Below are 14,653 nucleotides of genomic sequence, written 5' to 3' on the forward strand. Positions count from 1 at the left end.
CAAGGTTTTTGTACTAATTGACCTAGTGACCTAGTTGTTGACCGCGGATGACCCAATATCGAACTTGACCTATATTTTATAGAGATGATCATTCTGACCAAGTTGCATTGAGATTAGGCTAAAATTGTGACCTCTATTGTGTTCACAAGGTTTTTCTACTAATTGACCTAGTGACCTAATTATTGACCGCGGATGACCCAATATCGAACTTGACCTAGATTTTATAGAGATGACCATTCTGACCAAGTTGCATTGAGATTAGGCTAAAATTGTGACCTCTATTGTGTTCACAAGGTTTTTCTACTAATTGACCTAGTGACCTAGTTTTTGACCCCAGATGACCCAATATCGAACTTGGCCTAGATTTTATAGAGATGATCAGTCTGACCAAGTTTCATAAAGATTAGGTCAAAATTGTGACCTCTATTGTGTTCACAAGCAATTGTGAACGGACGGACGGACGGACGGACGAAGAGTGATCACAAAAGCTCACCTTGTCACTACGTGACAGGTGAGCTAAAAATGCACTAAAAAAAATAATATTTGTGGGATTGATTTATAATGTCATTTCCAGAAATTCCAGGAAATGTCATGAAAATGTGCAGTTACAAACAGTGCATTAAAATATGGGATTATTTAAAGGAATTATTAGGAAATAAAAGAAGTATTCCTACAAAACACTTTTTTCTGACAACGTGTCTCATGAACCATTTGGTGGAAAAAAATGCATTGGCAAGGATTCTAAATGTATGAATTAAAATCCCCCCCACCCGCAAAAAATAAATTTATAATAAAAAACATTGTTTACATGAGAAAGGTACAGCAATTTTGACAACTCTTTGTTATAATAAAACCAGCAATGTCAATTAACACAGACATTATCGCCCTCAAGGATGTCCCCTGGAATTTGGAGATGGGGTATGATCAACACTGTTTGTATTTTACAATTTCTTATTTATTTATTGACTAAGCCGTTTTGGACCAAATTTGAACTTATATGAACAATTTTCAGAGCAATTTTTTAGCCATTTTCTGTTACGGAAATCAGTCAGTCAAAGTCAAAATTGGTCCAGACCGGCAAATTGTTGGTTTTTAGAAGCCCTGTACATTGGTCTCGACGGATACGTGTTTATACACCAACCTCGACATGACAAGACATCAGAAAAAAGTCTTATAATAATATCCTCTATGTATTATAAATTTACAATTGAGAAAAAATACATGTAATAAACAATTAATGCAAAAAACATTTGGGAGGAAAAAGTTAAAATCTCTAAATATCGCCTGATGTTTTTCTTAAATAAAATCTACTGCACAACACTGATCACTATACAAAGATAAATATATCAGATAATTGGGAACAATGTGAAGACAACTTGCTCAAATGCAAATCACTTGAAACAAAAAGGAGTAGCAAAAAAACTTTTCTGGGTAACATTCCCCAAGTTACTAGCTCGGGAATTTTATTTCTTTTGGCAAATATAATTTAGCATTACCCACATGCCAATTTTAATATTTCAGCAACATAGTTTTTAATGTAACCTGCCTTGTTTAAATTAAATGGTGTCTGATTCTGAAAGCGCAGTTTTGATTGGACAGGGGGTATTTCCACTGCCAATGAAATTAGGCCATACTAATCACATTGATTGGGCACTTATGATTTAATTTAACATAAAAAGTGTCCATTCTGGTTCATTGCCCTTAAAATATATTCCATAGCAAAATTAGTTATTTAATTATCTCAGAAATGGAATAAAATCTCTAGGGTCAACAGCTTTCAGTAGGATTGGATGTGGTACCAGAATCTTTTTTTTTACTATGCCTAAGTGTAAGTCTCATAGTAAATGTTGGAACAATGTTTAATTTAATTGATTATTCTAAACAATATTTTGGGTTTAGAAAATTGTTAGTTCTGTAGGTTACATATAATTAATTCAACCAAAACAAAAAATGAATAAGGTATATAATAACGAATATTCTCCAAATCATGTTAATACATGTTTATTGGAAAAGTTTTAGTAAAACATTTACTTCTCAGTCTAACAGTTAGTATAAGCAAACCTATTCATCAATCAGCTTATATTCATTTTAGGCATAAAAAAGGGTAGGTAGGTCAGAAAATCTTTTTTTCTTTCTTTTTATTAGGAAAATTATCTTTGGGATTTTTCTGCTACCCCAAACGATGAATTATATGCTTAAAAACACCTATACAATCATAACTGGTATTGTTAAAAACAGTTCATTGTTAACTTAAGAAAAAAATCAAACAAATGATAGAAATGTCAAAGGTGGGGCCTAAAATAGTCTAGGTCGGTAAACCGGAAACAAACATTTTTCTTTAAGCCCCATCATAATCATGTCAGCATTTACAAATTTTAAAGGCAGTTTTAGGATGGATTGTACACAATTTTTCTGACTTAAAATATCTCACATTTATAACACAGATAAACCCAAGAGCCCATGGAGCGAAAAGCAAGGCTTGTCTGGTTTTCTTATTGTTTGAAGAAAGGGGCATAACTCAACAATTACCAAAGCCAGAGTTAATCCGTTTTATATGAGTTTATAAGTTTATATGAATAGCTTGAGCAGTTGTCAAGTTGTGGTCAGTGTCAAAGATTTGCACAATAATGCTGTCAACAACACCAAGTCTACCCTATCACATACTACATATACATCGACTTTCTTTGAAATACACATTACACCTTTTTAAACGGGCACTATACAGATTGATGCAAAATATTTTTATTTTATTTTCTATTTTAATGCGTTATAAAATTAATGCACTAGTTAATTGTAACCATGCTCCCCCCCCCCCCCCCCCTCCAGGTTCGGGGAATAGTGGAGACTTTGACTTTCGGTCAAGCCAAGCCTGGGTAAAATCCCTGTCCTGCTGGGATGAACTGATGGTAAATCCTCGCCCTGCTGGGATGAACTAATGATAAAATCCCTGCCTAATGCCCTCACACCTCAGGGACCCTCGGTAAGTCCCATTCCCCACTTTATTTAGCGCAAAGACAAAACCACCGCATTCACCTGGCACTGCAGGGCCACTGAGAAGATAAAAACATGGCCTATTTCCCCGGTATACCCCCTGACCTTTGGGGGCCGTGGTTACATATGACTGGTGCATAAATGGGGGTTTTCAAGTAACAACTTCATGGCCACAGATCCCCAGTTAAAAAGGTTTCAAATGAGTTAAACATAGTAATAATGCATCGAAATAAAAAAATAAAATTTGCATAAACGTGTATTGTGCCCCTTTAAACAATAATCTAAATCAGCAAACAATCTCTTTAACAAATGTCCTAACAGCATGGAAATAAATAGATGTCGATGAAGGAATCGAAATGAATGAACACAGAAGGAAGTTGGTCACTAGGACAATTTTTTGGAATCCGGTTTGGGACATCAAGGTATCGTGACTCATCCCTGGCCTCTTGAAATTGCAAAGGAAAAAGTTGGAGATTTCTTTGTTACATTCACGCATCTTTTTTTCTGTGCAATAGATTAAATTAACTGTTAACAAAGTAAACCCATCAGTTTCTCCTCGAATTCCATAAAATGATGCGAGATATCATTTTCGCTTCTCACATAAAATAAACTAAAAAAGCCGAGAATTTAAAAAAAAACATGTTCTTTTCTTCAGCAATTTCAAAGAGCGAGGAACAAAACTGCCAGGTCCCTAACAAGATTGCGTAAAAACTACATGAAATGATGATATGGGAGAACTACTAAACATTCATCCATTTTCTGTCTTGAAAAATCCTGTGTTAGATGGACACTCACGGAAAGTAATGGTTTCTCCCGAATGAGTAGTCACGTCAGTTATACACACTTTGTCCATAAGAGATTTAGCATTAGATGGCGGTTTCCAGTAATTGCGTACATCCACTGATTTTTCCAGATAGGAGTCACTTTCACCATTGGCGTAGTTATCTGTTCCATAATCATCCTCTTCGTAATCGTCGTCCATGGAATCTGGTTCATGTTCTAAAATACTGACACCTTGTAGAGATCCTAAATTTTCCCACGTTCGGTGGTCACTAACCGAGTTGGATTTATCATTTTTACTTTGGGAAGAAAAGAATTTCATGGATTTAAAGTCCTTTGTAGGTGAGCTTATAGTCTTTTGAGTATTTCCATTGGCTGATTGAGAATCACTAGAAGATTTTTTTGGTCGACCCGGGGATTTCCCAGATTTCATTTTGATTTTATTCAACACACTACTGTGCATCCCCCGTCCTCTCAAACCGCTACCTCGACCACGGGATAACGATTTTGAAGGTGATTTTGAGATTCCTCGTCCTATATTTTTTAATAGACTCGCAGCTTTCGCTGCAGTAGACCCTCTGCCCATCAAACCCCTACCGATTCCACGCTTGAACGGTCGACCCCTGCCAACGCCTTTCGGTCTACCTACTTTACCGCGCTGTTTTATAACATTATGCAAATGCGGTATAAAGTTCTTTGGTTTATTTAAAGACCCCGGAGGCCTACCTCTCTTCCGAACTGGCGTCAGTTTGGGAGGAGGAGGTGTAGCGGAACCACTTGACGAATCAGTGGCCACATGATCGCGTGATTTCTTATGATCTTGAGGTTCTTCATCAGTTGTGTCACCCTCGATACTCGATTTACCTTCAGTTTTCAATTCTCGAGAACTATCGGACAATGAGTCGTCAGATTTCGAAGGGTTTGTAGAATCGTCACTGTCTGAGTCAGACACACTGTCTTTTGACTGAGATCTACCCTTCTTCCGGGGTTTATTAGACTCATCTTCTGAATCAGAGGAATCGTCACGAGCTGTAGAGGACTGAAAAAAAACATCGAATTTGATTAAATCATTTTTATCATAAAGAGAACACATATCAAAGACTTGAAAAGACATTTTTAGACACAGTTTTATCAATTTTGGCAACTTGTTCAGCAAGTTTTAACCCCTCCAAATAATGTCATGTAAATCTCAAACAAGGACATTTTAATAGGAATGTCTATTTTGCACTTCCAACAGAGCAATCAACTGAAACAATCATGAACCCACAAGAGCCAATTACAGACAATTTAAGGATAAGATAACAAGCTAAGATTCTAAGGACTGTAATCAAAAGCATTTTGAAGGGTAACTTTAATATCTTAAATCCAATTAGAGAAGACTAAACAAAGTCATTAAATAACTTGTCCGGTTAGCGCAGATTCTCACCTAGGCGACCTCGGTTCGATTCCAAGCCTATGCACATGTGAGTTTGATTTGTGGTCACCAAGCCAGACAAGTGGGCTTCGTTCGGGAACTCCGGTTTCCCCCATAACACAAGACCACACTCTCGCATAAAATTGTGCCAATGAGAGTGATTAATTGGATAAACATTTGTGTATATTCAAAATAGCTGATGATGATGGTGAAGGCGCAAAGTCATAAAAAAAATACCAGAAAAATTTCAGCCAAAAAAGTTCATAATTATAAATAAAACATTGGTTGATGATGCATGCTAATCTGCCATACAAGTTGGTAATCCCATTACAAAAAGTAAAAGGTTTCAAAACAAACATTATCACATTAATACTTTCATGGCATTGATGATATGGTAGTTCTTTGTAGAAAGTATAATCCTATTAAATCATCAACTGAAATCTTGATTTTTAAGCATGTCAGTTTGACAATATATGTACTGTACACTGTCAGTGTTTTTCATCTCTGTCTAAAATGGGGCCCAAATTTCAAAAATACAAAAAAATGTACTTTTTTTCACAGAAGTATAAGAAAACTTCACATTTTGAAAACTATTCTAGTTTTTTTTCTCACATCTCTTGTTTTTTTTACAGATTATTGTAAATATCAACCTAAAAGGTAGTTTTAAAGCTGCACCCTCACAGATTGACCATATTGACAACTTTTTTTTATTTTTTGTCCAGGAATGGGCCAATTTTTTGCGTAAATGTCTGAAAACCAGTAATAAAAGACTGCTGACAAAAGATCAGATTGCAGCGATTCATATTTTGTTCGAAAATTGATGTCTTATGGCAAAAAGCATTACTTACGCTTAGAGTAAAATGATTTTCAGCAGTCTTCCAAACAATTGAGATCTGTTCTTAAGTGAGTTATCTGATATAACTGACTTGAAGGCATTGATGCCAAAATCAGCTGATTCTGAGACAAAGAATAAAATAAAAGTCAAAACTGTCATTCTGTGAGAGTGCAGCTTTAAAGCACATTATTTACAGAAAGTTGTTATAGGTTTCTTTACTAGCAATTTTAACATGTATTATAATCATACTTTTGGGTGGAGCTTTTTCACAGTGACATGTATTGTGACAATATTTCAAACATTCAAATGCCCCTGACCCCATTTCCAAATTGCGAGAGAAAAACACGGACTGTACCTGCTGTCTGGCAACCTTAGGTTTGGGACCTCTCTTTTTCTGGCCGCCATCTGGATTTCTGAAACAAACAAAAACACAAATAAGTACTGTTGACATTAAAAAGGAACAACTCACAACAGTAACCCAGACTCAAACTGACGCGACGATTCATTGATCTAATTTAAAAAAATGCCAATTATTGATAAATCAATCATTTTTCTTATGCAGAAAAGGGGCCACATCTAAAACTGTCCCAATGCTATGCACCTTTCACCAGGATGGCTGGGCTTTTCCCTGCAAAAACTAAGTATATTCAAATATAGAGTTTCCATTGGAACACATTTAAATGCTGCAATGTATACATTTCCTATGTATGCTATCTAGTCAACCTGCACAATTTGAACACCTAATAAAAACATTGACTTCACACAAAGAAAGTTCCGCATGTGTACTAAACATTAATCAACATTTGCAAAGAAGTTACGTTTCTTATATGATTGGGCCTAAAAAAAAAATTGTTTGGTTAGGGTTACATCCTTTTTCAGAAATTAGGCTTAATATAAGAATGTTATTTTAATCATTGGAGAATGGTGTTAAAGTTATCTTCTGTATAAGCATTTAAGGTTTTAAACTACATATTGAAAAGCAATTAAAAAAAAAGAAAAAAAAAGTTTTTCATTTTTTTTTTTCAAACTGACTATAAAAACGGTAGGGTCGGCGCCTATTCCGTAGGTAGGGTCGGGTAACCCGAACCAAATGAATTTTTTTTTAGGCCTTGGCTAAAAGCTACCACTATATATTCGACAAACAATGCGGTGAAATTGTACACACAAAAAAGAGGATCAAGTTCTTCCAGCATGTTCAGCAAGTCTTTATTAAATCACAAACATTTCAGCTTCAAAACCTCTAAAGATGGAAAGTAGCCAATGGTCAGGGATGGTATAACTAGGGCTTCTAAAAAGCAACAATTTGTCAAACAGATTTTGACCTTTCCAGACCGATTTCAGTAACGGAAAATGGCTTCAAAATTGTTCCAAAATTTGTTCTTATTTTTTTAATTTCGATCCAAAAGTAAAAAAAATGTAGAAATTGTAATACACAAACTGTATAACCATGCTTTGAATCACTGTTATGTGATAAAAAAAACTAAAAGGAAGGTAACACTGAGTAGCATCTTCCCAATTGGTGTTATTTGCCGTACAGTATGTGATTTAGCATATATTAATTGGAGAACATATTGTTTATCATCCAAGACAGTAACAGCAAATCGACGATTACTAATCGATAATCAGTTAAATGCTTTTAGTCAATAATCGATTATAAAATCCAAGGCCATTCTTATCACTGCCTGATACAACATTTACGAAAATTCAATTTCAATAAAAAGTTTACCTTACAAATATTTAAAGTTATATGCTCAGACAACAAACCTTCTGTTGAAAGCTTCAATGAGACGTTTGTCGAGAATGTTGCTCTCTGGTTCCCACGTATTGTTTCTGCAATATAAGACAAACATTAAAATTTTATCCAAACATAAGCTTCAACCTTTTTAAACCTAAGATTTCTTTGCAAATAAAGATAAAAACTCAATGCACACAAACTGGCAGTTGATGGCACCTATAGTTTTAGCCAGGTTTTAAAAATGACAGGGTAAAGCAGAAAAGGGACTGGATGTTAAGGGTAAAAAGGGAACATGTCAGTGGGATGTCAATAACCAAATGAATTTGAGAGAACATTTTAGGGATTGTATTTAATCAAAGTAGCATTATGTTTCAACTGCCATTTGTTAAAGTGTGTTTGTATTTATGAATCACATTATAAGTTTTAATCAAAAGAAAAGAAATAAGTATTTAATTCTATTTTGGCTGAAGGTTGACCATGCTGGTATCCATGATGGCAGAATGGTGCTACCAAAAAAGTCAAGGTACAGCACCCTTCCATATATCTTTAGCTAAAACCCTGATAGTGAGTTAAAGCATAGAATGCATCTCTACAATTAGTCATTCACAAATTTTATAAAATGCTTTTAGCCCTAAACCTTTACCCAACCATAGCCTTCAGAATATTTATATCGAAAAATAATATTGAAATATGAGACATAAAAAAAAATACAATTGAATTGCCTAACCAAATATAAACATGACTAGTATTTATATGATATGTTGTAAAATCATAAGGTTGTTAATGGAGGTGAAAGGCCCAGTGTTTTTTTCAGCCCAAATTGGTCTTATTCCCCTCCTGTACAGTTGTACTCTAAACATTTAGCAAATGAAGCATAGGGCCATTTATGAATGTGTTGATAAGGTAAGGGAAGATATAATTAAAGGTTTGAAACCAAGTTTAACATAAATCTTGTAAGTAAAATCCCCCTTTTAGCCAAAAGGATGCTATTTTCCCCTATCAAAGGGCCTCGCCACCATTCATTAAACAGTGGAAAGAAAAACTGGTCAATGGCACTAAGCTTTATATATACCGTAGTGATTAAATGGATAAGGAGACTATATTAGATTTAATTAAAGTAAATTGATCCCCAAAATATAACAACAGACAGACATACTTGGTTGACCATCCTTTCCACTTCACGAAGTACTCGGCCTTGCCCTAAAAAACAACATAAAAATTAAGTTGCAATATATATATACAATGTAAATATTTTTAATGTTGGGCTTAATTTTGATAAAGCATTTATCACACTGCTTGTTCACAGTAGCTCAAATATTTGCCTCAGATGTACATACATGCCATATTTTCTGGAGACCATTCAGGGGGATTTGTTCAGAAAGACTGAAAATTCAGGGGGATTTTGGTAGTATTCAGGGGGATTTTTTAGGAGGTCTAATTTGGTGAAATTTCAAAGTATTTTAAGACGCAAGTACGAAAAAACAAATTGCAATATTTTTGAAAGGCTCCCAAGGGGATTTTGTACAGAATTCAAGGGGATTTTGGTCACATCATCGCCATGTAACGCTATGGCGCACATGCCAATTCACCTTGTTTACCACTTTTTCCAGCACTTCAACTATATAGAAAAATATGTTTCAAAGACAATTTAATGGGCTTACCTTCCTCTAAAATTGGATACATAATCTGCTGCCTATGATCATAAATGATGACTTTCAGACTAATAGAGAGAATGGAATGAATTGTCAATGTTTTTCATCTCAATTCCCAAATAGTCAGATTTGTTTGCTTTTGATCAAAAGCAAGTGCATAATTTTATGTTTAGTTCATAAACATTATGGCATTCATCAAAAAATAAAAAAACATAACCACGATATAAAAAAACATAACCACGATAATAAATAAATACTAGTCATTACATCCGAATTGTCTACTTTCAGTTTCTCTCAGTAGTTCTGTTATTTTCCGATATTTACGATGAAGGTCAATGTAAGTAAACATGTAAGTGAGGTATAACAAAGAACAGCATTGTCTATAAGTTATATTAATCCTTTTCTTTGCCGAATAATTTACTGTCACCTTTAAATTATTAATCCTTTTGATGACAATGACACATGTTTTGAAGAACTCTTTAATTTGTTACATCCTCTCTGATTGGATAAAAATTATAGTTAAACCAATGAAAATCGACCTTTTATCTGACCAGTCCAGGGTTTTCAAAATGAACCGGTGGCCGGCCTATTTGACCGGTTAAAACCAGAAATCGGCCGGTTAGAATTGTTGTAGAAACCATAAGGTCACATTCTTTTCTGACATATTTAATACTGATGATCTATTCTTACTTTGGCATATGTAAGAGTCTTCAGGTTCGAAATCGTATTGGTAAGAATTCTCCGTATTTCGCGCATGCGCAGTTACGGTTACCTCTTAGAAGAAAACTTTACCGATGTCAAAAACATAGACACCCCATTAAAAGTGGCAAAATTACAACCATCAGATTAACGCGACCATCTGCTAAAAATAGATGTTTCGCTACGATGGACACTCGATATCTTCTAATTGGCCGTGATTGCAGATGGGTGTAATCGGTCCAAACACTTGGTAGATCAAAGGAGACACATTTTGCTGACTGTATAATGCAAATATTTCTGATATTGTTCGCCGAGTTAATTTTTTTTCCACGTCCGAAATAAAACTTACTTTTTACTTATGTATTAATGATAAGGCTTATACACAGGCTAAATGGCAGGTTTTATTAACATTTCATTAATCGTTACAATAATTAATCCGCAATAATCAATTGTTATGTGTTTTGCCTAATCCAAGTCCCATCCCACCACAAACAGCTGCGAAAGGATAACTTATTAACACATGTATTGCAATGTGTCGTGTATGTCGGCTGCAGATCAAACGATTCACTTTGTGATGTCAGAGCACGAGCACACCACATTTTTCGGTTTGATATGCAGCCGACATATACTACACATTTCAATACATGTGTTAATAAGTTAAACTTGAGATTAAAGCCGCGTGGCAATGTATTGTATATAAATCGGTCAATCGAATAATGTATGATCCCATTTTTCTCTAGGCTAGTTAACCATGTACCGTGTTTACCGCGCCTGGGTCTAGATTGTAAGATTATCGGAAAAATTAGTCAATTATCGTCGTGTGAGAAACTTCAAATCAGGGCCGAAATGTTTGAATTCACTGCAAATATAAATGAACTTTTAGGATTCGCAAAATATGTATGTATGTCCGAATTATAAGTGCTCTTTTAATTTATTTTTTCACTTCAAAACTCCTAGAAAAACTACCCAAAATGGCTCAGAATGCAGGAAATTGCATTCTTGTTTTATAAGAAGTCCGGGAGGGCATGCCCCCGGGGCCCCCCTGGATAGCCTGTTACAAATTCAATTTGGCCTGTTCAACATTTTGAGAACCCTGCCAGTCTAATTGACATTTCTTTCGCAAATTCTGTCAGTTTCAATCAAAACAATGCATAAAATATGCCCTGCTGATTTATTAAGTGTCACCCAATAGGTGTTGTTAAAACACACCATCAGTTGATAATCCAATTAAGCTTCAGGACAGGAAGGGCATTATAACTGTAAACAGGCTAATATAATTAAACCCTGTGATAAATTTTGCGTAATTTTAAACTCATTTTTTTTTTATTCCGGGGGATATTCATCCCCCTCCGGGAGAGACCGGGGGATGGGTCGAAATTCCGGAGGATTGTTCCCCCTCCAGAGGATATGGCATGTATGGATGTAGTCCAAATAATTGTACGTTGACGGATTTTTTTAGATTTTTGATATGGCAAATCCTTCACGTACAAATTGTTTAGTATCAAAAGTGGGTAGTTGTTCCGATCAGGATTCCGGGTTAAAGCATATAGCGTCTATAAAATATCATAAAAACAAGAAATATTACCAGATAAATCATAATGTTATTTTACATTAGTTCCGTACACAAAAAATAAATATCCAACTTATAATTATGAGTTTGACGGCTTTTCTTCATTTCATTCTGTCAAAACATAACGATATATACATGAAGGGCACCTGCAAGGCTTCAGGGCACAGTTTTAAATCGCTTAAAACATTTTGGCCATGGCCGAGTTGTTACGATTGTGCAACGAGGTCTATCTCGAAGCTTTGTCTTGCAGAAATACGGCTATTTTTTGCTTGGACGAATTCCAACGCAACCATTCATATAAAACTCAGCGGTAAACAAGAAATGCAAAGAAAATTAGAGTTTTATTGAAGGGAACAGTTTTACCCTAGGAGGAAACCTGCAATCATCGACTTTAACGCTCCAAGTGTGTGAGGAAAGTGGGTACAATTGTTGAGTGTACTGTATCCTAAATGAAAAACAGCCTATGCAACTGGCCTCAGCTTTACAAAAGTTGTGGTAAAGCAAATTTACTCTTAGCTCTAATATAAGGTTGTAGAAGGTAAACAAGGAACTAAAATAATTTAGGCTTGAATATTGATGAAATTTATTAAGATAATTTATTATCTGTTTTCTTCCGGGAAGTACCTTTCTTATTCGTTTCTTTTGAATACATTCTGCTGCAAATACTCGTTCTCCCATGCTTGGCAATTCCATTATCTGCAGCCTACAAAATAAGTAATTTGACCATTTTCAGGCCAATTAATGAAAATTTGTAATTTACAATTTTGTGTGACGTCATAATGATTCTGTATCCTTCAGACGCTTTCTCACCAAAAACATTGTACCGTACTATGCTACTGATATGAGGCCCTTACCTAACTGTTTTTAATCGAAATAGAGCAACGATGGAAGTATAGAAATAACTCATGCAATATTAAATTCAACAGTGTTTACATGTATGGTTTAATTTTGGCAAAGAGAGAACTTTTTTTTTTAAATAAATATATACAAAATTGATCTAACAATATCTGGGACCTGGGAGTAGGACCAATAGCAAAATTAAATCCTACTTCAAGATTATGTGTAGTGTGTATGTGAATACTTTAATAATATAATTCGATGAAGCAATTAAGGTGATAAATAAATTAATTTAACTAGAGGCGTTTAGAAAGCTCGGTTGGCTGCTGTTAAAGTCCTGTTCCCACCTCCCACGGCGCTATCAGTATCAGCGCTTCTATATAATCAAAGTACTGAGAGTGCTGATGGAAGGTGATTTGTACTGTTTTATCTGGGAGTTTGTTTTATTGGTTCCATGAAACTTTATTACCCAGAGATATTGTGGAAGTTTGACATTTCGCACAATGATCACAAGTTATTAATAATTAATGGAATGTTTCATTAGCTCTGAAAATAGTTTCCATACCATGGACATATTTCAATATGCTTATCCAGGCAACATCTTGCCAACAGTCCCATATGCGGTACTCACAGTATTTTGATTAAGTTTTCAAATTTAAAAATATGTGCTTACTAAGTCAAACCCCTAAAAAATAATGTCTCGTTGACCTTCCCGAGGGGGTGGCCACATCATTTTCATGTTCCATGTGTGTTCTGTCTGTTTTGTTTCAATACTGTTTATTTTGGCCTGTCGCAAATCATGTTAAGATATTGACTTTCTATGAGAGCAATTTATATTCACGTCGTTCTAGTGAATAAGCATGTGAGAATAAAGCAGTAGCAGAAAAATATTGGATAAGTAGTTGTTTTTTGTAGTTAGTACACGCATTTTTACAATCTATATCATCATTAAAGTGACACTCTTAATCAAAATCAATACGTATACACATGTTTAAAAACATAAACTTTGAGTGATAAGTCTTTAACTACTTACATTAATTTATGGAAAATATTAATTACGCATAACAAAATTGTGACCGTGTATTAAATAGCTGAAAACTCAAAAATATTAAATGATTGGTGAATGCTAAAAAATTTACAGTGATATACTATCGTCTCATAAGGTAGAAATACCGTGTTTTTGCAAATATATTTCAAATTAATCCCGGAATCCTTCGTAATAACAATTGTTTTTGACATTAATTTTTATTCATCCTTTCTAGTATAATTAACGATTGTATTATTTGTGGTAAATCTTCCTTGGGTGAAAGAGTGCATCTTCAATTCAGCCATATTATTGGGTACTTATATCCATTTTTATACGAATAAAGCTTTGGCAGACACAAAATTTGACTGTTTTTGACAATAATAAAGAAAATATGCACTTAAGGATGTGGAACTAATTCGCATATAGCGCATGAATGTGACTTTTGGAGGTGATTATTGAAAATTGTCACTTCCCAAAAATGGAGTTTATCATAGCTTTGGGGTCTTTCATCGTATTCGTCGTTGAAATCTGAACTATAAAAAACGCTTACATTTTTATTCACACTGTATTAGAAGCAAGTTTCATAACTTTGGCTATATTAAGTTTTGAGCGTGCCGGGTAAGAGTTTACATAGAGCTTTGAGTCGTAAACCTTATAAATTAAGCCTTTGTCGGGACAAAACAGGGACCACTATTTGAATTTCCTATAAAAGTCTACACAGAAACAATTACCCCAATTCAGGTTCACGATTATCAACATTAATCGACATGTTGCATGTCTATTTAAATGACACTATACAACTCCACTTACATATATATATATATATATATGTATATGCACACGTTTTCTCTCTCTTAGTAATATTTAACGCTTTGCTAAATTTTCGCCGTAAAGCTTTCTTCTCTCATTGCCTAAGCGTTTCTCACCAAGGAAACACATGTTTCCATTAAATGATTTAGAATTTTAGATTGAATAACAATTACATGATTTTCAAAGTGCTGTCCATGTGCCATATTTAATATAATTAGTATCCTAGCTTAGACATGCCCCACTGATTCCATTTCAGTCCATTGGTCAGTTATTTTTAGAGTCGAATCAAAACGCATGGATTTT

At 34.7% G+C, this 14,653-nt stretch overlaps 1 protein-coding gene across 1 annotated transcript; it reads right to left on the bottom strand.

Annotated features, from left to right (window-relative positions):
- Positions 1 to 1,893: 1,893 nt before the first annotated feature.
- Positions 1,894 to 12,450, bottom strand: LOC128225065 (E3 SUMO-protein ligase CBX4-like). Its single transcript, XM_052935073.1, has 5 exons — positions 12,301 to 12,450; positions 8,912 to 8,955; positions 7,785 to 7,850; positions 6,376 to 6,433; positions 1,894 to 4,810 (listed from the first exon to the last, which is right to left on the bottom strand). The coding sequence occupies exons 1-5, from the start codon at positions 12,367 to 12,369 to the stop codon at positions 3,740 to 3,742; spliced, it is 1,308 nt and encodes a 435-aa protein (XP_052791033.1). The 5' UTR covers positions 12,370 to 12,450; the 3' UTR covers positions 1,894 to 3,739.
- Between the last annotated feature and the right edge of the window lie 2,203 nt (positions 12,451 to 14,653).

This window comes from Mya arenaria, chromosome 2, assembly GCF_026914265.1.
Source record: "Mya arenaria isolate MELC-2E11 chromosome 2, ASM2691426v1".
Classification (NCBI taxonomy): domain Eukaryota; kingdom Metazoa; phylum Mollusca; class Bivalvia; order Myida; family Myidae; genus Mya; species Mya arenaria.

Excerpts from the sequence above, each read along its gene's own strand:
- LOC128225065 (XM_052935073.1), bottom strand. The coding sequence starts at position 12,369 with ATGGAATTGCCAAGCATGGGAGAACGAGTATTTGCAGCAGAATGTATT. Across the intron at positions 7,851-8,911 it reads TGGAAAGGATGGTCAACCAA|AAACAATACGTGGGAACCAG; the intron begins GTATGTCTGTCT and ends CTTATATTGCAG. Across the intron at positions 6,434-7,784 it reads ATTGAAGCTTTCAACAGAAG|AAATCCAGATGGCGGCCAGA; the intron begins GTTTGTTGTCTG and ends TGTTTGTTTCAG.